Raw genomic sequence first — 23,044 nt, 5'->3', positions numbered from 1 at the left:
TATTCTTTGTGTAAGGGTTTACTAGGATGGACTTAAGAGAAAATGTATCATCAAGGGTTTGAGCTATAGGGAGAGGCTGAACAGGCTGGGGCTGTTTTTCCTGGAGCGTCGGAGGCTGAGGGGTGACCTTATAGGGGTTTATAAAATCATGAGGGACATGGATAGGACAAATAGACAAGGTCTTTTCACTGGGTTGGAGGAGTCTAGAACAAGAGGGCATAGTTTTAGGGTGAGAGGGGAAAGATTTAAAAGGGATCTAAGGGGCAACTTTTTCATGCAGAGGGTGGTGGGTGTATGGAATGAGCTGCCAGAGGGAGTGGTGGAGGCTGGTACAATTGCAACATTTAAAAGACATCTGGATGAGTATATGATTAGGAAGGGTTTAGAGGGATATGGGCCAAGTGCTGGCAAATGGGACTAAATGAGGTTAGGATATCTGGTCGGCGTGGATGGTTTGGACTGAAGGGTCTATTTCCGTGTTACACATCTCTATGACTCTAAGTTGAACACTCCAAATCTAAGGATCAGGAATATAAGATCTCCTCTAATAACTTTAAAGAGAAAATGTGCTACTTCAGGAATAATTGAGGGGAGCAGCTAAGTCCACTTAAGGAATGTTAGCCAGGAAGACAAATGAGAAAGGAATAACAGAATATGATGAAGGAGTTTGATGAATAAAGCTGATAGGCAGCTCACATGAAGCAGACTAGTGAGGTCATTCTGTATAGCCCCCTCCAGAGGCTGCAGAGACAGTGACAGGAGAAGCTTGGGTAATGCAGCCAATGCAGTCATCATCTCAACATGCATGCTCCTCCCTGTCCCATCAAGGTCCTCTGCAGCAGAAAGCTTCTGTGACCTCAGTGTTAAACATGCAAGTGCAGCAGGCAGTGAAGATGGTAAAAGGTACATTGGGCTTCTTAAGGAGAAGATTGATGGCCAGAACAAGGATGTCTTGCTGCAGTTACCTTGGTAGGACCACATCCTGGAGGATTGTGTGCAGTTCTGGTCTCCTTACCTGAGGAAAGATGATCTGGCAACAGAGGCAGTGCAACAAGGGAGGCGATGGTCTCATGGAGTTATCACTGGATCGTTAATCCCGAGACTGAAGCAATATTCTGGGGACCCAGGTTCAAATCTTGCCTCAGCAGATGGTGGAATTGGAATTCAATAATAGTCTGGAATTAAGATTCTCATGATGACCATAAGTTGATTGTTGAAAAACTCCCTTCTGGTTCACTAATGTCCTTGAGTGAAGGAAACTTTCCTCTTTACCTGGTCTGGTCTACATGTGACTCCAGACCCACAGCAATGTGGTTGACTTTTAACTGCCCTCTGGGCAATTAGGGATGGACAATAAATGCTGGGCCCAGCCAGTGATACCCTCAATCCATGAATGAATCAAAGTTTAGCAGAACAGTTCCTGGGGTGGAGTACTGATGTAAGAAGAGAGACTGAATCAGTAAGGACTATGTGCACTGGAGTTTAGAGCAATGAGGGGGGACCATACAGGAACATGTAAAATTCTAACAAGACTAGACTGGATGAATGCAGAAACAATGTCCTCAATGACCGGGAATCCAGAACCAGGGGTTACATCTCAGGATAGAGGGCAGCCCTTTTAAGGCTGAGGTGAGGAGAAACTCAGAGAATGGGAAGGCAGTGGAGCTCTCTCCCACAGACAATGGCTCAGGTTAAAAGACTGAAGGTTTTCAAGAAGGGGTTAGTTGTAATTCTTCATGCTAAAGGGATCAAAAGATATGGGGAGAAAGCAGGAACAAGGGACTGCGCTGGATGGTCATTCACCACACTTATACCAATTGTATGATCCTTTGATCTCTGCCTATACACTCAGTGTCAATGTGTCCTCTGTCACTGCACCTGTAGCAGTCCGAATGCTTTTAATTTCTAATAAACCTGTTGGGCTATAATTGGGGGTCGTGTGACTTTTAGCCATGATGGTGGAGTAGATTTAAAAGGCCAAATGACCTCCTCTTGCTCCTATTTTCTATGATTCTATGTTTCTAGTCAGCTCTCAAACAGTCTATCCTTTCCCCAGAGTCTGGTTGCAGTCCATTAATGTGCAGTGGTTCAACAGGTATTGGTCCCAGACTATACTGGAATCCAAGGTAGGGACAGTGCAAGTGTTTGAGCTGGTGTCAATGAGGGTCACATCAAATGACAAAACCACTTCATTATTGTACCGCCTCTCTCCTCCTTATCCACCTGGAGGTGCAGTGGCTGGGCAGTTTGGAGTCTTGATTCCTGATGAAGGGCTTTTGCCCAAAACGTCGATTTCACTGCTCGTTGGATGCTGCCTGAACTGCTGTGCTCTTCCAGCACCACTAATCCAGTATTTGCTTTCCAGCATCTGCAGTCATTGGCTATCGCCTGAACTTGGAAGGGGAAGGGATGCAGGGTGGTAAGTTGCAGTGAGTGGAGAGTGAGAGGTTGCTGGTCTCCCTTTCACATGGACAGCCTGCCTTTAAGGAATGCAGACTGCCTGCTCCCCATGATTCGCAACATCATGCCGATAAACCCCATCCTGAGCGCAGGGGTAGCCAGCAGTGAGGAATCCACTCGGCTCCATGCTACAAGTCATGGTCCTGAGGTGGGGACACCAAATTTGCACCCTTACCCCCACCAACAGGAACAGGGAGAGGCAGGTCAAAAATTACCATCCCCACCCACATCCAAAAAAATCCAGGCAGATGCACTTTTCCCCCTTTGTATCTTGCTTCACAGTGAGCTACAGACAAAACACTCTTCAAACTAAATTATGCAAAACAAGCCTGAGAGTATTTAACACGTTTTATCTGTCATTCCATTCCTCACTGTTTTACTGCAGCTACTAAACCTGGCTGAGCAGCACTACTAAAACTGTAATGGTAGAATTCTGTTTGCATTGTAAAGGGTTCTCAGAATAGATAATTCGAGACCTCTTTTACAAGTCAAGCACATTGTGACATTTACGAGGGAGTTTGAGGAACAAGGTTGAAGGGAAAGAGCAGGGTGATGGGCTGAGAGGGGGTGGCACAGGTACACAGGTGTCAGCTGTAGCTCTGTGGGCAGCACTCTCACCTCTGAGTCACAGCATTCACAACTCAAATCCCACTCCAAGACTCTTTCAGCGCATAACAGCAGTGCTGCATTGAACAGGGTGCTGGCTGGCGGAGGAGATGGTAAACCAAAGTCCTGCCTTGTCCTCGTGGGTGAACCTCAGAAATTCTGGGAGACTACATTCGAGAGGAGCTGTATCCACGCCACCGCCTGCCCTCAACCAATGTGAATGAGACGGATGTCGGTTTGTGGGATCTTGCTGTGCGCAAAGCTTCGCACATCGCCACCGTCCCTACAATTTGAAGGCACTTTCCTGGCTTCAAAGCATTTTGCAACGCCTTGAGGTCAAGAACAGCGATAAAAGAAATGCAGTTCAGTTCCGAGCTGTGGGGATACTTTAACGGGGTCAAGAAGGTACAACAATGCCTTGTCTTTCTCAGGTGGCTCAGGAAATTCAGCATGTCTATAAGGACCCTCACCAACACTTACTATCTGGGTGCATAATGACCTGGTATGGCAACTGCTCTGCTCAGGACTGTAAAGAACGACAGAAGGTTGTGAACACAGCCCAGACCATCACAGAAGCCAACTTGCCAACCATTGAATCCACTTACATTTCTCATTGCCATGAAAAGTCTGCCAAAATCACCAAGGACCCCCTTGCACTCCGGTAATGCTCTCCTACAACCTTAGTTGAAGAGCTTCGGGGCAGAGGAAATGACCTGGGAGTTGCAGTGGGAGAGGGACTCCCTGAGATTCTTGTAGAGGGAGGAGGAAAACTTCTTCAAGGCAGGCATCCTTGCAAGAGGATTTGCAGTAGGGTTAAAATCAGCGAGGTAAAACCAATGACTGCAGATGCTGGAAACCAGATTCTGGATTAGTGGTGCTGGAAGAGCACAGCAGTTCAGCTACTTGGATGCTGCCTGTACTGCTGTGCTCTTCCAGCACCACTAATCCAGAATCTCCTACAACCTTGTCCATCAGGCAGAAGTTATATAAATTTGAACACACGCACCAACAGGTTCAAGAACAAATTCTTCCCCACTGTTATTAGACTGATGAATGGGCCTCTCTAACTTCAAATAATATTGATCTTGCTTTGTACAGCTGTAACCTTGTACGCCTTACTCTATCTAAACACCCTATGGTCTGTATGTCCTTGCTGACTATAATCTGCCTGTACTGCGCACAAAACAAAGTTGTTCACTGTACTACAATGCGACTACAATAAATCCAATGAAGTAAATGAACATGGCTCTCTGTCTCTCTCGAAGCAGCATGAGGGTGCAGGTCTGGTGCCGATCTTGTAAAACAGTCTCCCATCACTGTCTCCTGCACACTCTGGGAGGTATACCAGGTTTAGAGCAGACTGTTTGTTGGTTTCCATGTTACTGACATTAGGCTCCACCATGTCAGAGAGAAGTGATTTAAGCAATTAAACTCCCTAAATCTGTGTGGGGGCAAGAGTTCCTTCATGCACTCTGTGAGAGCAGGAGAAGCAGTAAAAAATGCTGGAGTGAAATTTCAGGCCAATAACAAATCAGAAGACTCAGCGTCATCTTTGTCCTAATTCTAAGAGTATTTTTAAAAGAAATATTTATGAGATACGAGCAGTAACTGCTTCTTTTGCCTCTCTCAAGGGAGCAACTTATTTTTGGATGGAATGGGGAGTGTGCACCCGATTGCCTGGGAATTTCTGGGATTTTCTGCTTTTATTCCTGTTCCTCATGGCGTGTGCATCGAAACAAAGTGAATGAGTTCAGATCCTCGAATCCCATTAAGCTGTCAGGTTTGAAACAAAAACAGAAATTGCTGGAGAAACTCAGCAGGTCTGATAGGTGGAGAGAAAGCAGAGCTAACATTTTGGGTTCAGTGATCCTGACATTCTGTTTTTTGTTTTTGAGATTTCCAGCAGCCACAGTTCTTGGTTTTATAGTAGGGTGTGGTATCCATTTTGCTCATTTCGACACTGACAAACAGGAAAAAAATCTGCCATACCGAATTTCAATTCCCTTGATCAGTGACATACTGAGAAAGAAGTAGGACAGGGCTTAAAAGGTTAGGGTCCCAAGTGGAGTTACAAGCGGAAATGGTGAGCTGGCAAGTTTTTCACCAGCAATGAGTTACAACAGCTCTGTCTGAGTTAGAACATCTTCTCTCCCACTTTAACAGACAGGTCATCGCTCTCACAGCCTCACCCTCTAACTCCTCAGAATGTTCACAACAATTTCCAAAGGGCCATAGAAGAAAAATAATTTGGGAAGTGTGTTAAAAATATTTAATGTATTGTTATTACTTGACAATGTTATTTTTAAAGCAGAGGTAAATGTGTTTTGGTTATTTGTTCTACGAAGGTAACTTGCTTTTTTCCAACTTATTTCTTTAAATATTGGGTCTAATCAGCATTTCCCACAAATCATCTGAATTAAACTAAATGACAATATAGACTACTTAATTTCTGGCTGTTTACTAAATTGAGTTTTTATGAACGAGAGACAACTTTCAGTCTCTGTCTTACTGTGGCTACTAGCAACATCACATACTTTGCAAAATGTACTGTAGTTTGTAACTAAATTGTTCAGCACTCCTTCCAAGACAGCAATCTCTGTGATTGTAATATGTGAAGATACCAAGAGCTGTAACAAGCATCTATTGAATATTTCAGTAATACGTGGCTCATGTCTAGCTCTTAGGTTAAGAGAGCTAATTATAGAGAAATAATTATCACCTCATTGGGTATTAAAAAACCTTTGAAGGTTAAAAGCCCACCACTGCATCCACCGTAGATCACAGAGGCAGATCAGATCAAGGTTAATAGCATTGTTGTTTAGAAAGAAACAATTCCCAAATCCCAGATATCACATCACTGTTCATCTGCAACATCTTACAATTTGGAAAAAGGATCTTCGGCACAACACAGTAACTTTTCTTTCTCTCTCTTTTATTATCTCTCTTTCTTTAGATGGAGACTGTCATCCTGAGTATCTTTTCAGGCTTTCTGTTTAGAGGGGTGGCATGGTGGTTCAGTGGTTGGACTGCTGCCTCACAGTACCAGGGACCTGGGTTCAATTCTACCCTTGGGTGACTGCATGGAGTTTGCACGTTCACCCTGTGTCTTTGTGGGTTTCCTCCTGCAGCTCAGAGGTGTGTAGTTAAGTAGGTTGGCCGTACTCAATTGCTCCTAGTGTCAAGGGATGTACCGGTGAGGTGGATTAGTGATTGGAAATGTAGAGTAGAGGGATGGGTCTGGGTTCGATGCTTTTCAGAGGATCAGTAAGGAATTGAGTTGAATTTATTGCCATGTGTACCGAGGACAGTGAAAAGCTTTGTCTTGCAAGCAATACAGGCAGATCGCATAGATAAGTAAATAATAGGTAAACAGCGGGAAAAAACAAAAACACAGGTACAGGTGAATCCTAAGAGTTTGTGAGTCCATTCAGTGTTCTAACAGTCGGATAGAAACTGTTTTGAAACTGGTTGGTGCGTGTGTTCAGGCTTCTGTACCTTCTTCTGTACCTTCTTGATGGTAGAGGTTGTAGAAAAACATTGCCAGGGTGGGACGGATCTTTGAGAATGTTGGTGGCCCTTCCTTGACAGCGATCCTGGTAGATGATTCTATAGATGGGAGGTTGGCCTTTGTGATTGTCCGGGCCGAGTTCACCACTCTCTGTAACCATCTCCGATCTTGAATGGTACAGTTACCATACCAGGTAGTGATACATCCAGACAGAATCCTCTCGATGGTGTACCTATAAAAGTTGGCAAGGGTATTGGCTGTCATGCCAAATTTCCTCAGCCGCATGAGGAAGAAGAGACATTGTTGGGCCTTTGTAACCAGTGTGTCCACATGAAGAGTCCAAGAAAGCATGTTGTTGATGATCACTTCCAGGAGCCTGACACTCTCCACCCGTTCCCCCTCTGTGCTGTTAATGTGAAGGGGGGGATGAGTAACATCCCGCTGAAAGTCAATGATGAGTTCCTTGGTTTTGCCAGCATTGAGAGCGGGGTTGTTCTCAGTGCACCATTTTTCCAGGCCTTCCACCTCTCGTCTGTAGTCTGTTTCGTCGCCATCTGAGATTCGACCGACTATGGTGGCGTCATCAGCAAACTTGTAAATGGCATTAGTCTGGTATTTGGCGATGCAGTCATGGGTATACAGTGAGTACAGTAGGGGGCTGAGTACACATCCTTGGGGGGCTCCAGAATTGAGTGTTAGTGAGGATGAAATATTGTCCCCAATCTTCACTGATTGTGGCCTGTGGGTCAGGAAACTGAGGATCCAGTTGCAGAGAGTGGGATTTAGTCCGAGGTCACTAAATTTAGCAATCAGTCTCGAGGGGAAAATAGTGTTGAAGGCTGAACTGTCGTCAATGAGTAAGATTCTTACGTAGCTGTTCTTAGTGTCAAGATGTTCTAAGGAGTAAAAGGCAAGTGATATGGCATTTGATGTGGATCTGTTGGTCCGATAGACAAATTGGAGTGGGTCAAGAGTAGTGGGGAGGCTGGAGTTGATTAATGCCATGACCAGCCTTTCAAAGCACTTCATAACCACTGAGGTTAGGGCCACTGGGTTGTGGTCATTGAGACATGCTGCATGAGCCTTCTTAGGTACAGGGATGATGATGGCCCTCTTGAAACAGGCAGGGACAGGGGCCTGCTGCAGGGAGAGGTTGAAGATGTCCGAGAAGACCTCTGCCAGTTGATCTGCACATGCTCTGAGTGCACGGCCTGGTACTCCGTCTGGTCCCATCGCTTTCCTTGGATTCACACAAAGGAAAACTGATCTGACCTCTGATGCAGTGACTGTTGGGATAGGTTCGTCAGGACTTGTCGGATTAGGTGCTACCTCTCTGCTGAAATTCTGCTCAAAGCGAGCAGAGAAGGCGTTGAGATGATCTGGGAGGGATATGTCATTGTCTGCTATCTTGCACTGTCTCTTTTTAGAACTTGTGATGTCATTCAGTCCTTGCCATAGACTGGGTCTCTAGATTGGATCGGTATTGGTCCTTGACTGTCTTAATGGCTCTGCTAAGGTTATACTTGTATTTGAGTGAGTCTCCTGATCTGAAGGCCTCACGCCTGGTTTTTAGCAGGTTTTATTTGTCCTGATTCATCCAGGGTTTCCTGTTGGGGAACACTCAGATTGACTTCCTCGGTATGCAGTCCTCCACACACTTGCTGATAGAGTCTGTGACGGTGGTGGCATACTCGTCCATGGTACCTGCGGCCTGTTTGAACACGGCCCAATCAGCCGATTCCAGACAGCACCGGAGTTGATCCTCTGCCTCCTCCAACCAGCACTGGGCCTGTATCCGCGAGGGGGGTCTCCTGGTTGAGTTTTTCCCTGTAAGCCAGGAGATGAAACACGGCATTGTGGTCGGATATCCCAAAATCAGGGCGGGGGATGGAGCAGTAGGTATCTTTCACAGTGGTGAAGCAGTGGTCTAAAATGTTCAGGTCACTGGTGGGGCAGGTAATGTTCTGGTGGTACTTGGGCAGCACCTTCCTTAGATTGGCCTGATTGAAGTAACCAGTTACAATAAACAGGGCCTTGGGGTGTTCTGTCTTCAGGGTGTTATTGGGGGAGTACAGCACATCCGGAGCTTCCTCAACCTTTCCTTGTGGCGGTATGTACACAGCAGTTAGTATAACAGCGGGAAATTCCCATGGTCGATAGAAGGGGCAGCATTGATGGTGAGGACTTCAAGGTTTGGGGAGCAATGGCTGCCCAGGGCTGCAATGTCCATGCACCACAAGTTGTTGATTAAAAAGCAAACCCCTCCACCCTTTGTCTTACCCGAGGATGCTATACAGTCCATACAATGGATAGAAAAACCATCAGCCTGAAGTACGCAGTCGTGAATGGATGGGTTGAGCCAGGTTTCTGTGAAGCAGAGTGCACAGCAGTCCCACAGTTCTGAACGTGCTCAATGGGTTGAATTGCCTGCCTCCATACTGCAGGGATTATATGATTTCAGAATCTGCAATAATATCTAGATACATGGCAATTACTTTGCCCAGGATCTTAAGAAACTACAGAGAGTTGTGAACATAGTCCAGTCCATCATACAAGCCATCCACCCATCCAGTGTCTCCATCTACACTCCCCACTGCCTCAGAAAGGCAGCCAACATAATCAAAGACCCCTCACATTCTGGTTAGAATCTCTTCCATTGGGCAGGGACACAAATTCAAAACAGCTTCTTCCTCACTGTTAGTAGACTTCTGAATGGTCCTCTCAAACTTGAATTTTAATGTTGATCTCACTCTTGTGCACCTTCTCTGCAGCCGTAACATTGTATTCCTCGCTCTGTTCTATTAGCCTAATGCACTTTGTATGGTACGATCTGCTTAACTGCACGCAAAACTAAACTTTTCACTGTACTTAGGTGCATGTGACAATAATAAATCAAATAAAATCAAAACATAGCCTTTAGTCTTCAATCTTATTGAAAATGAGATTTCTTTTTCCAATGCAACATTTGAAGGCAGTGCTGTACAACGGTGATGTCGCTAGGCAAGTGATTGATGGGTCCAAACTAAACACACACTTGTGGGGTCAAATCCTACAACAGCAACTGGTCGGATTTAAAATCAGTGACTAAATCTGAAATATTCTGACCTCTGAGCCAGGAACGCAGGGTTTGAGTTCCTCTTGCTCCAAAGCTGTGATGATATCGCTGAGTAGGTTGTTTCAATGAGAAATTATAAAGCAAGTGTCAGTGATGTGACTGTGACTACTTTCATGGATTGTTGTAAATCCCATCTGGTTCGTAATTGTCTTGGGGTAATGAGTTCTGCCATCCTTACCCAATCTGACCTACACACATGACTCCAAACCTACAGCAAAGTGATTCAACTTTCAGTGCGCCCTGAAATGGCCGAACAAATCATTCAGTTCCTGAGCAGTTGGGATGGACAACATTTGACCTTGCCTGGTTTTAGAAGAGTATAATGGCGACTACAGAAACGGCAAACCTGGTAAGAAAATGGCAGAAATCGCTTGGGTCTTAGGAGTCCAGTAAGTATCAGGAGTCAAAAATAAAAAAAAAGACATGCACTTATCGAATACTTTGAAGTGATTCACTGCCGTAAAGAGGGAGACGCAGTTGTCAATTTGCACACAGAGAGTTCCACAAACAGCAATGAGATAATGAGTATAGAATCCAGTTTTATGAGGTTGAAATATTGGCTATGACACCAAAGATTATTCTCCTGTCTTTAACTTCATGAAACCTTTTATGGCCACCAGAGAGGATAGAAAGGGGCTCATCAATCAGAAATAAATTAGCATTAATAAAGAAATAGTACAGGAGAGATTAATGGGATTAAAAGACAACAAATCCCCAGGACTTTATGACCTATATGCTAACATTTTACAAGGAGGTAGTTATAGAGGCTCTTAATGGATTTGATTTTCCGAAAGTTAGGAATGGTACTGGCCCCTATAGATTCTGAGGAAGACTTAAATAAATATAAGCTAACTATTAGAGAGGGAGATGGGAAAATAAACTCCAACATTAATAGCAGGAGTAAGCAAAAATGTAAAATTAGGGACTTGCTACAGGACACTTAGAAAATTATAGCATGGATTTATGAAAGGGAAATCATATTTGACAAATTAGTTAAGAGTTTTTGACATTATTGAAAAGAAACCAATGGTTGTACTGTGTTAAGATCCAAAAAAAAATCATTGAGTTGCCAGACCCAAAGTTATTGGACAGAATTTTGGGAGTATTTTGACATTATAATAATGGGTTTCTGTTCATTAATAAATCCTCAATTTGAAAGCAGGAATAAATAGGTCATTTTCAGACTGACATCCTCTAACCAGTGGACATATCACAAACATGAGTGTTTGGACCTCAGAAATTGACAGTCTACATCAACAACTCAAATGAAGAGACTGAGTATCGTTTCACCACCATTGCCCATGATACAATGTGATGTGGGAAATTAAACAAGCAGTGAGACTGCAAATGGATTGATACAGGTTAAATGAATGGGTAAAATGTGGAATATGCCATTGAGAAATATGAAACTTTCCACTTGAGTTGGAAAAATGTAAAAGTTGAATTTTCTTTTAAACGGCAAGACAACATGTTTGCATTCAGAGGAACCCAAGTGTTCCTGTTCATGAACCATTGAACGCTCAGATGTAGTGATTGTAGAGCAAGCAATTCCAATGGCAAGTAATCTAAGATGAACATCCACATAAACATACAATTTACGTCATTCGGACCAGCTTCTCAACCACTCAATGAGATGCTGGTCTAATGGTCGTTATTACAAAAGGATTGATATATAAGAGTACGTCCATCTCACTATGATTATACGGCACATATTGAGTATGGTGTGCAGTTTTGATCTCCTCATCAAGGATAGGATATACTTGCCTTAATTGTTTGCGAGACTGATTCTTGGGTTAAAAACCAAAAGAATCACAGATGCTGTAAATCAGAAACAAAAACAGATGTTGCTGGAAAAGCTCCACAGGTTTGGCAGCGTGTGTGAAGAGATTTCTCTCCACAGATGCTGCCAGACCTGCTGAGCTTTTCCAGCAACTTCTGCTTTTGTTTCCAATTCCTGGGTTGTCTGATGAGGAGAGATTGCATAAACTGGATCTAAATGCTTAAATTCTCAACATAGCACTTCCCAAATGTTTTCCTACATTTTGATGCTGGGATGTTGATGCGACTGAGGAGTGAGAGAAGGAGGGGAGGGTGGCGAGGAAGGTGAGAATTAAGGGGCAAAAATTCAAAAAAGATCAGCGAACCGCAGCGAACAAATGAAGTTCAGGATAGTACAAGATTCAAAGAAAAAACAGATGGAGTTGCCAGAAATAGTAATTCCGAGGTTTATAAATGCATAAAGAAACTGATAAGGAAAGGCGAAACAGAATATGAATGCAACTGAGTCAAAAACAAAACATAAAATACTGCTGTAAAGACTCCTACATATGCATTGAAAGGAAGTGGTTGGTTAAAATAAACGTCTATCCATTAAAGACAGAATCAGGAGGATGCACATAATGCAAACAGAAGTTGCTGGCGAATCGCAATGAGCCTGGAAACATCTGGAGGGTAGAAATTAATGTTTTGAGTCATTGATCCTTCATCACTGATCTCCAGTAATGACTCTGCTGTTCTGATGAAGGGTCGGTGGTCTCCAAATATCAACTTTGCTTCTCCCTCCACAGGCGATGAGTTTCTCCAGCACTTCCTGGTTGCGTTTAAGGTCTGCGAGAAGGATAGCTGGGAGAGGGAGCATTGAGAGCTGAGGGCCCTGAGAGATCCGTGGTGCGCAGTGGGATGGGGGAGGGTGGCGCCATAGGTGTGGGGTTGGGTCTGTGAGAGCAAGACGAGGAGGTTGCAACACCAAAGGTGGGAGGCCCCCTTCTCCTCCAATCTGCAGGGTCCATAGGATGCAGTGTTCGGGACTCTGACCTCATTTCTTTGGCCCACACACGCCAAGTCTTGACAAGGAAAAGAATTGTGCGTGCTGGTATTGCTGGGCCATAATGCTAATTCCAGGGTTGACCCACCTGAGGGAAGACTCTGCAGTCATCACTGCTGCTACAGAAGAAAGGGAGCTTTCAATTCCTTCCATCTGGAACCCTCACCTTAGAAACTAAGAATGAGAACTGGATTCTTTAGGTTTTGACCAGGTAGATACTACAAAAATGTGCACATTGACTGGAGATCCTAGAACTACAGCCAAGACTCTCCGAAGAAGTGTTTGATCATTTGGAACCGGAATGAGAAGACAACAGACAATAGACAATAGACAACAGAAAACAGACAACAGACAATAGACAATAAACAATAGATGCAGATGTACGCCATTCTGCCCTTCGAGCCTGCACCACCATTCATTATGATCATGGCTGATCATCCTCAATCAGTATCCTGTTCCTGCCTTATCTCCATAACCCTTGACTCCACTATCCTTGAGAGCTCTATCCAACTCTTTTTTAAACGAATCCAGAGACTGGGCCTCCACTGCCTTCTGGGGCAGAGCATTCCACACACCCACCACTCTCTGGGTGAAGAAGTTTCTCCTCATCTCTGTCCTAAATGGCCTACCCCTTATTTTTAAGCTGTGTCCTCTGTTTCGGGACTCACCCATCAGCAGAAACATGTTTCCTGCCTCCAGAGTGTCCAATCTTTAATAATTTAATACATCTCAATCAGATCCCCTCTCAGTCTTCTAAACTCAAGGGTATACAAGCCCAGTCGCTCCAATCTTTCAACATAAGATAGTCCCGCCATTCCAGGAATTGACCTCGTGAACCTACACTGAGAAGAAATCTCTTCACTCAAGAGCAGATGAATCTTCAGAGTTCTCCAGAGTGTTGTTGTGTAGAATTGAGGGCTGAGGGGTGACCTTACAGAGGTTTTCAAATCATGAGGGGCATGGATAGGATGAATAAAACCAAAGTCTTTTCCTAGATTAGGGGAGTCCAAAACTAGAGGGCAGAAGTTTAAGCTGAGAGGGCAAAGACTTAAAAGGGGCCTGATGGGCAACATTTTCACACAGAGGGTGATGCGTGTATAGGGAACAAGGTGACAGAGGAAGGGCGGAGGTGGGTACAACTTCAACATTGGAAAGACATTTGGACAACTATATGGATAAGAAAGGTTTAAAGGAACAAGGCAGGCAAACAAGAGTAGTTCAGATCTGGAAACCTGGTTGGTTTGGATAATTTGTGCTGTTTGACTCTACTATTCTTCACACAGGCGTTGTTCACTATGAGAATAAAGCGATATATCTATAGAGTGGGAAGGTGGAGCTGAGGTGGAGGATCAGCCTTAGTTTTATTGAGCAGGCTAGAAGGGCAGAATGGCCTACTGCAGCTCAGATTTCTTACACTTCCATGAGAAAATGGCGGAGGTAGTGGTCTTACCCTGCCCACGAGCACCGGATCTGGACCTGTGTACTCCTCTATAACAAAGAACTGATTCCACACCCAGCCCCTCTTGGATCTGTGAAGCACTTGACCTTTGACACCGAGTCCATGGCGAGGTCGAGTTGACACTTGGGAGCTTGTGGAATTTCTCACCAGGGCGGAGTGACTCCAATGGACAATGCTTAAGCATGCCAGGAAACAAGGAAAATAAAAGTCTCGCCTCATCTTCCTTCAGACTGGCTCGTTTTTTTTTTTGGTCTGTTGAGTTGAGCTCAGTAGTCAGCCAAGACTTGGGAAGGTCCAGAACCACTGAATGGCCCTAACCCCAGAGTGATCAATGCCTCTTCATTAGGAGTCCTTGCTCAGTAGATCATTGCCAGTCTGCAGGGTGGGCTGTGCCAACTTTATTACCTACAAAATCACAAAAAGAAAGAGAAATCAGATTAATAGATCTTCCCTGAAGAAGCAACAGTTAATCTTCCACTCTACAATGGACGGAAACGTGGCCCAGAACATTCCCTCCTTCTGAGTTAAGACCATCAATCCAAAAACAAACAGAGCCACAATACCAGGGTATCACAACACAGAATGTGCAATGAGAGTTAGTATGGAATCTTTCTACTGATGAGGCTCAGACAGTAGTCTCTGTTGTGCAGTGTGTAGTTAAATGCAGAAGTCAGACAGTTGCTCCCTGAGATTCCATATTCTCTTAGAAGTTTCGCTAACAATAGCACAGTGACTCAGTGACTTAGGTCTCAACTCCCCCCTCTGCAACTGGATCCTCAGCTTCCTGACCCTCACACTGCAATTAGTGAAGATAGGGAACTGCACCTCCTCCAAAATAACCCTCAACACTGGATCCCCTACTGTACTCCCTGTACACTCCAAAACCGTGTGCCCAAATTCCAAACAAACACCATCTACAAGTTTTCCTCAGGCAGCTTAGGAATTTCAGCATTTCCATAAGGATCCTCACTAACTTTTACAGATGCGCCATACTGTCTGAGTGCATAACGACCTGATACAGAAACTACTCTGTCCAGGACAATGAGAAACTACAGAAGGTTGTGAACACAGCCCAGACCATTATGGAAACTAACCTCCCATCCATGGACTTCATTTACAATTCTCGTTGCCAACATCATCAAAGACCCCTCTCACCCCGGTACTGCTCTCTGACAACCTGTTCTGTCAGGCAGAAGATACAGAAGCTTGAAAACATGCACCAGTGGGTTCAGGAACAGCTTCTTCCCTGCTGTTATTAGACTGCTGAACTTGTTAATGTTGACCTTGCCTGGTGCATAACCTATAACCTGTATGCCTTACTCTGTCCAAGTTTTTTTAACCCTATGATCTGTACATCCTTGCTTACTATGATCTGCCTATAACTGCTTGCAAACAAAGCTTTTCACTGTACTCAGATGCACATGTGAATAAATTAAATCAATCAATCAACAGTAAGCACTGGTACCTTACAGCACACACACACACACACACACACACACACACACAGAGGCTCAGTGGTGAGCATTGCTGCCTCACAGCGCCAAGAGCCTGGGATTGATTCCAGCCGCCTCTCCCCGTGTCTGCGTGGGCTTCCTCCGGGTGCACCGGTTTCCTCCCTCAGTCCAAAGATGTTCAGGTCAGGTGAATTGGCCATGCTAAATTGCCCATAGAGTTCAGGGATGTGTAGGTTTGGTACATTAGTCAGGGTAAATATAGTGTAGGGGAATGAGTCTGGGTGGGTTACTTTTCAGAGGGTCAATGTGGACTTGGGCCAAATGGTCAGTTTCCACACAGGGATTCTGTGAACACACAGGAATGTACATACAGTGAAACACACAAACACACCCCCAGGAATACATACAAGCACACACAAAAATGCACATATACACACACACACAAATGAATGCATGCTCATAGACAATGACAGGAATGCGCCCACGCATACACAGTCACCTCTACATGCACTCACAGACACATTTAGGCAGACACACAGAAGAGACATCCAGGACTGATGGATTAGCTATCTTGCTATTAATTCATCTGTAAAGTCCTTGGGACATGATTAATTTCACAACATCAAACCATCAAAGGAAATGTTTTCCCTTCACACCACTGGAATTGTTAGAGAAAATGAGATAAATGTGGTAGAGAAGGCACTGAAATTAAAGAATGTCCATTTCTCCTTCTCCAGTGATTTTGTGGGAAAATAAATAAACAAGCAAGCATTTCTCTATTGAGCAAATCGGAATGAGTACAACCATTGCCTCCAGTTTACTGAGATTCGTAGTGGAGAAGATTGCTGTTTTACACAGTGCCACAAGTTTTTTACCAGCTGCCTCAGAGGGCAGTTGTGAGCTTCAGTTTAACATCTAATCCCAAAAAAAAAGCACCTCTGACTGTCCAGCACTCTTGCATTACTGCACTGGAGTCTGTACTGTTGTTAGGCAAAAGTGAGGACTGCAGATGCTGGAGATCAGAGTCTAGATTAGAGTGGTGCTGAAAAAGCACAGCAGGTCAGGCAGCATCCGAGGAGCAGGCCTCATTCCTGATGAAGGGCTTTTGCCTGAAACATTGATTTTCCTGCTCCTCAGATGCTGCCTGACCTGCTGTGCTTTTCCAGCACCACTCTAACCTAGACTTTACACTGTTGTTGTTAAATTCCATCACTCTATTTCCAGGCCTTATAACAATCTCAAGGGTGACTGCATTCCTCGAAATCTGATCTCTAATACAACCCTGATTTTAATTTCTTCACCACTGGCACCTATGCCTTCAGTTCCCAAGTTCCTGAATGTGGGAACTTTAAGTACTCTTGTCCTTTAAGTACTCAAAGCTGGTCTTGTCAATAGAAATTAAGCAGTTTTGGCCTATACTGTCTGTAGTTTAGGAGGATGAGAGGAGATCTAACTGATGTATATGAAATGCTAAAGGAATTGATGAAGTAGACATTGAGAGCACGTTACTGGATGTGGGGCAATTGGGAATGAGAGGTCGTAGTTTAGGGTAAGGGGAGGCAGATTTAAAAGAGGCATGAGGATAAATTACTTCTCTCAAAGGGTCGTGAATCTGTGAAGTCCACTCCCCCAGAGTGCGGTGGATGTTGGGACATTGGGTAGATGTAAAGAGGCGATAGACAGGTTTTTAATGAGTAATCAGTTAAAGGGTTATAGAGACCAGGCAGCAAAGTGGAGTTGAGGCCAAGATGAGATCAGCCATGATCGCATTAAATGAGGGAGCAGGCTCAAGGGGCTGAATGGTCTCCACCTGCTCATGGTTTTTATACACTTGTCAAAAGTAAACTCAAATCAAATCCATACAGTGCGGACACAGGCCATTCAGCCCAACAATTCCACACTGACCCTCCAACACGTATCCCACCCAGACCTGCACCCCTACCCTACATTTCCCCAGATTAATGCCCCTAGCCTACACATCCCTGGACACAATGGGGCAATCTGGCATGGCCAGTTCACTTGACCTGCATATCTCTGGACTGCGGGAAGGAAACAGAGCACCCAGAGGAAACCCACGCAGACACGGGGAGAATGTACAAACTCCATACAGACAGTCGCCCAAGGCTAGAATCGAACCCACGTCCCTGAGACACATCAGTGCTAACAAAGATTTTGTTAAACTGGAAAGAGTTCAGAAAAGATTTACAAGGATGTTGTTCGGCTGGAAGTTATGAGCTGTGGGGAGTGGCTGTAGAGGCTGGGACTATTTTTCCTGGAGCATCAGAGGCTGGAGAGCGACCTTATAGAGTTTTGTAAAATCATGACGGGCACGGATAGGGTCTTTTCCACATTTTAGGGGAGTCCTATAGGGTATAGATTTAGGGTGAGAGGGGAAAGATTGAAAAGGGACAACATTTTCACGCAGAGGGTGATGCACGTACGGAATGAGCTGCCAGAGGAAGTGGTGGAGGCTGGTACAATTACAACATTTAAAAGGCATCTGGATGGGTATATGAATAGGAAGGGTTTAGAGGGATGGCAAATGGGACTACATTAATTTAGGATATCTGGTCAGCGTGGATGTGTTGGACCGAGGGGTCTGCTTCTGTCCTGTACATCTCTATGACTCTAAATTCTTGCAACTAGAATGAGTTTTGTAACAAATCAGAATGAGCAAAGTTTTAGATTGGTACTATCAAAAGCTCAGGAGAAAATGAGGACTGCAGATCCTGGAGATCAGAGTCAAAAAGTGTGGCACTGGAAAAGCACAGCAGTGGTGCAGGAGGAACAGGAGAGTTGCAATTTCGGGCATAAGCCCTTCATCAGGAATGTGATCATTCCCGGTGAAGGGTTAATGCCCAAAACATCGACTCTCCTGCTCCTCGGGTGCTGCTTGACCTGCTGTGCTTTTCCAGTGCCACACCTATCAAAAGCTCAGTCTATATAATTACAAGTTAAGCGTATGTTAAAATCTTACAGTTGGGTTGCCTCAGCCTCCTTGTGGGATCACAGAGGTGCTGGCCCTCTGAAAGAAATATCCAATGGATTTTACTGCCCCTTGCTCCTTCTTTGTAACTTTGTTTGAAACTGTTTTCATCTCCATTTCATGCACCACATTCCAGATTACAATAGTTTATACAGCGTTGCACATTACCTCTGCATTCTGCAGTGCCCTACGGCTGACACCATAGCCTCTTCGCCTACCTCCCTCCAGGAGGAAGGTAAAGCTTCTCTGATTACTCAATATTTTATCAGATTTAATTTGCGTGTACTTTCTGCAGACTTCATGCTCAACAATGCTCATGGCAGAATCAGCCCATGTTTTTCAGAGTCTCATGGTCAGAAATACCCACCAGGTTTCTGTGGAACCACCACTGAATTTCAAATTATTGTGTATAAAACAGAAGGGCACTGCAGGCTAAATGTTCCATTAACATTCTCTCATTATTCTAATCCCAGCTCTAAAAATTACTGAGATTTAGATAAGTGCAACATATGTTTTCTTGTGCTCCTTTTCATCATCGCAGTCTGTGAGTTTATGTATGTTTATGAAGGATATTGGTGTTCATGAACCAGCACTTCATTCATTTGAAGCTTATACTGTCCCCATCAACACTCCCAGGTCAGGGACAGCAAGGGGTTAGATACAGAGTAAAGGTCTCTTGACACTGTCCTCCCTCAAACACTCCCAGGATAGGACAGCACAGGATTAGATACAGAGCAAAACTACTTCTTTATTGCTACCATCAAACACTCCTAGGATAGGCACAGCACGGTGTTAGATATAGAAAGTTTCCTCTGTATTGCCCCCATGAAAAACTCCCAGGATAGCGATAGCACAGGGTTCAACACAGAGCAAAGCTCCCCTGCAATGCTACCATCAAACACTCCCAGGATAGGGACAGCAACATGGTTAGACACAGAACAAAGCTCCCCCTGCATTGCTACCATTAAACCCTCCCAGGAAAGGGACAGCACAGGGTTAAAGTACAGAGCAAAGCTCCTTCTTATTGTCCCCATCAAACATTCCCAATCATAATAGTGGTTAGGGCAGGAATGAGAGTCAGAAGGAGAATTGTTCTATTAGAAAATGAATATCAGCCAATATCATCATTCTGTTGTTTCATTTGAACTGATTCCTAAATAAACTTGGAAATAAATGCAGAGAAACACCGAGAGCTGAAGTCACTTTGTAGTATATTACCATATCCTGTATTACCGTCAAATTCCTGTTCAACTACTGTGCTGCAAATGTAGACAGGAATTGTAAATGCATTATAAGGACATGGATTACAAATAGGTGATGGGTTGGAGTGTGTTCCGCACTCTAGTTGGATGTTGCCATAATGATATTTATTAACTTAGATTCTCAAATCACACTCGCACCTGGAACCACAGATTGCTCATGAATTATGTACCTTGCACACAAGGCTAGCACTACCCTTTCTATGTTTAGCCATCTTAAATGTTAAGACCAACCAATAAATGAAATCCAATTGATTCTTTATAATCATTTGAAAAAAGTTGCCCACTTAATTGAAGTTTGAGCATTAATTGCCTTGTGCAATGAAACCACAGTTTATACAACCTTTATCTGAGTTTTAACATATTACAATATCACTTGCTCTATTCACTGTGCCTTTTGCAGACACCTTCCCTAAGGGACTGAATTTTATATATATATGCAAATACTTCTGTCTCCAGTACTAATATGCAATGTACTATTCAGAAGATATTAATAAAACGCAAGTGAAAATTCAATTTTCTCCCAGAACTGATGGATGTGTAGTTTGTGCATCAATGTTCAGACAATCCTCAAGGAGTAATGCTGAAAAAGTTTGAAGCTTTTGGATCTACACTTCATATTTTGTTTAACTCTTCAAAAAGAAGACATCAGACACATTTCTAGAGTGTTGGTTCAGCCAGGGAGAGGCTGAGAAAGGTCTGAAAGTTAAACAAGCAAAGAGCTAGTCAAGCAAAGCAGGAAGCTCTTTCAAGCAAACTCAGAGAACGCTGAAGAAATGTGGAAGGTCTGGCAGCAACCGTGGAGAGGGAAACAGAGTTAACATTTCAAGTCCAGTCTGATTGCTTCAGGACTCAGACCTCAATTCTGCTCTGAAGAGTCATATGAGGCTCCAAATATCAACTCTGTTTCTCTCTCCACAGATGCAGCCAGACCTGGTGAGTTTCTCCAGCAATTTCAGTTCCCCAACATCTGTGGTGCTTTGGGAAACCCCAGTGGTTATTGTCAAAACAGAATGTAATGGGAACTGTGGGAGGAAACTGGAGCACCCAGAGGAAACCCACACAGACACAGGGGGAATGTACAAACTCCACACAGACAGTCACTCAAGGCTGGAATCAAACCCGAGTTCCTGGCGCTGTGAGGCAGCAGTGCTAACCACTGGGCCACCATGCCACCCTTAGGGATGGTTTCAAGTTAGAGCTTTGGTTGGTATTCCAATACAGCGATGACAGACAAAACGTATGTAAATGGAAGAAAAAGAATGCATTTATGTAGCACCTTTCACAATTTTTGCAAAGAATTTTAAAGCCACTGGAGTACTTTTTGAAGTAACCAGTTTGTGTTCAACTTGGAACACAATTGGTTAATCTGTTTGACTGATGTTGCTGGAAAATGGAGCATTTTTCTTCATTGGAACAGTGGTCCAGAATGTTTTATATCCACTAGAGAGAGCAGAAGGGTGGCTAGATTTCAATGTCACAAATTTGGTGGGTTGCCCCCTGCACCCCCTGCCTCACCTGCACTTATTGAAAATAAAATGCTTTGATGGAAGGTGACCATAAGGCATAGGAGCAGAAGTTGCCCATCATCACGTTTTATGAAACCATGGCTGATCTGATAGTCCTTAAGTTCCTATAACCCTGGTTCCCTTACTGATTAAAAATCTATTTCAGTTTGAATATGTTCAAATGACCCAGCCTTAATAAGCCTTTGTGGTAAAGAATTCCACAGATTCACTCCTTCTGACAGAAGAAATCCCTCCCCATCCCTGTCCTAAATGTGTGAACCCTTAATGTGTGAGATTTCTTTCACTGTTGCTTCCTGAATTCTTGTCCTGGATTTAAATATGATTTGATTCTTTTGTTAATTGGAGTCATTGCTACAGAACCCAATGGAGTGGAATGTTCCCCCCAATCAACATCTGCTCTCCCACATGACAAACAGGCTCCTGGGCCAGAGAAAGATTGATGCACTTGGAACAAAACTCGGAGTAACGCAACTTCTATGGAGGGGATAAATGATAAAAGGACAATAGCACAAGAAGGAAAACATTCAGGACCAAGCTCAACAAACAAAGGAAGTCATTCTTAACAGTCCGTGAATTTTCAGGGTAGGAATCAAGAGGCAGAACAAGGGGAGCAGAGAATGGGCACTGGAGAGAGCTGGAAAAATAAAACATTGAAGAGGGTCAAGGCAAGAATGAAAGGCCATTGTTGTTTTAGGAATGGAATAAAATGAAATGGGACTTAAATGTAAACACAGCCTGTAGTTAATCAGACTTCCTGAAAGTAGAATATAGACAAATGTTGCTTTATTTCTAAACAGACTAAACAGTTTCATGAGATGGTGTGGGATTGGAATTTTTCATGCGATAAATCATTCTCAATAGGAAATTCCTATCAAACCTTAAATTAGGCTGCTTTTCTAAAGGCAAGATGATTGATTGGAATATGGCTTAATCTTGGGACCTCACAGTTGGGTGAAATTTTTCATCTCGTCTACTCTCCAAAATCCTTGGGGGTTCTAAGGCGTAAAAGAAAACGGAATTTCATTGTTGTCCCAGGGCAATGGAGGCACAAACCTTAACTCGTTCTTGCTCGGGATAGCTCTAGCTTCACTCTGCAGCCTCCCATCCAAATGTTCTGTGTTCAACTCCCGTCCCAGTCAGGGGTAGGAGCAGATATGGAAATCCAGGCGGTTATGGGCTCAGGGTACAGAATAGGCCATTTAGGATTGGGTACAGGAAACGCTGTCACACTCAGAGGGTGATAGACCTGAGGACATTCCTGATGAAGACCTTATGCCCAAAACATCAACTTTCCCACTCCTTGGATGCTGCCTGACCGGCTGTGCTTTTCCAGCACCACATTTGTTTACTCTGAGGAATTCATTACCACAGAAAGTTGGTAATGAATGTCACTGAGTGCACTCAAGACAGAGAAAGCTAAAGTTTCAGATTACAAAAGACGCCAAATAGTTTGAAGAGAAAGTGGAATAATGCTTTGAGGTCAAGAATCAGCCCTGATCATATTGAATGACAGAGCAGGCTCTTGCTCCTGCTCCTCATTTCCATGTTCTCATGAAGCTAACACTCCAGTGTTGTGTTGACTGAAGAATGTAAAAGAAAATAAAATTTGGTCCACAATTGTAAGGGGATCTCAATATCTCACTTTATGAATTGCAAAAGGTTAGTATGGAGGTAGAGCAAGTACTTGGGAAAGCTAAAAGAAGGCTGTTTTCTTTGGAGCAGAGAAGGTTGAAGGGGATCTGATAGAGGGATATAAGATTTTAAAGGAGGATGGGCAGGGTAGACAGAAAGCAGCTGTTCCCCTGAGTCAAAGGGTCAATAACAAAGGTGAAAAGCAAGAGGTT

The 23,044-nt window shown here is 43.9% G+C and overlaps 1 protein-coding gene across 3 annotated transcripts in view; it reads right to left on the bottom strand.

Moving 5' to 3' along the window:
• Positions 1-23,044, bottom strand: part of cdh11 (cadherin 11, type 2, OB-cadherin (osteoblast)) — a 238,661-nt gene that overhangs the window by 100,314 nt on the left and 115,303 nt on the right. For all 3 annotated transcript variants that reach the window (XM_072595837.1, XM_072595835.1, XM_072595836.1), the window contains one exon: positions 13,964-14,377. In XM_072595837.1, the coding sequence (XP_072451938.1) occupies positions 13,964-14,191 (228 nt within the window). In that variant the 5' untranslated portion in view covers positions 14,192-14,377. The remainder of the gene's footprint in view (positions 1-13,963; positions 14,378-23,044) is intronic.

Source organism: Chiloscyllium punctatum, chromosome 26, assembly GCF_047496795.1.
Source record: "Chiloscyllium punctatum isolate Juve2018m chromosome 26, sChiPun1.3, whole genome shotgun sequence".
NCBI lineage: Eukaryota > Metazoa > Chordata > Chondrichthyes > Orectolobiformes > Hemiscylliidae > Chiloscyllium > Chiloscyllium punctatum.
The sequence above is the reverse complement of the archived record's forward strand: the minus strand, read 5'-3'. Positions and strand labels throughout refer to the sequence as shown.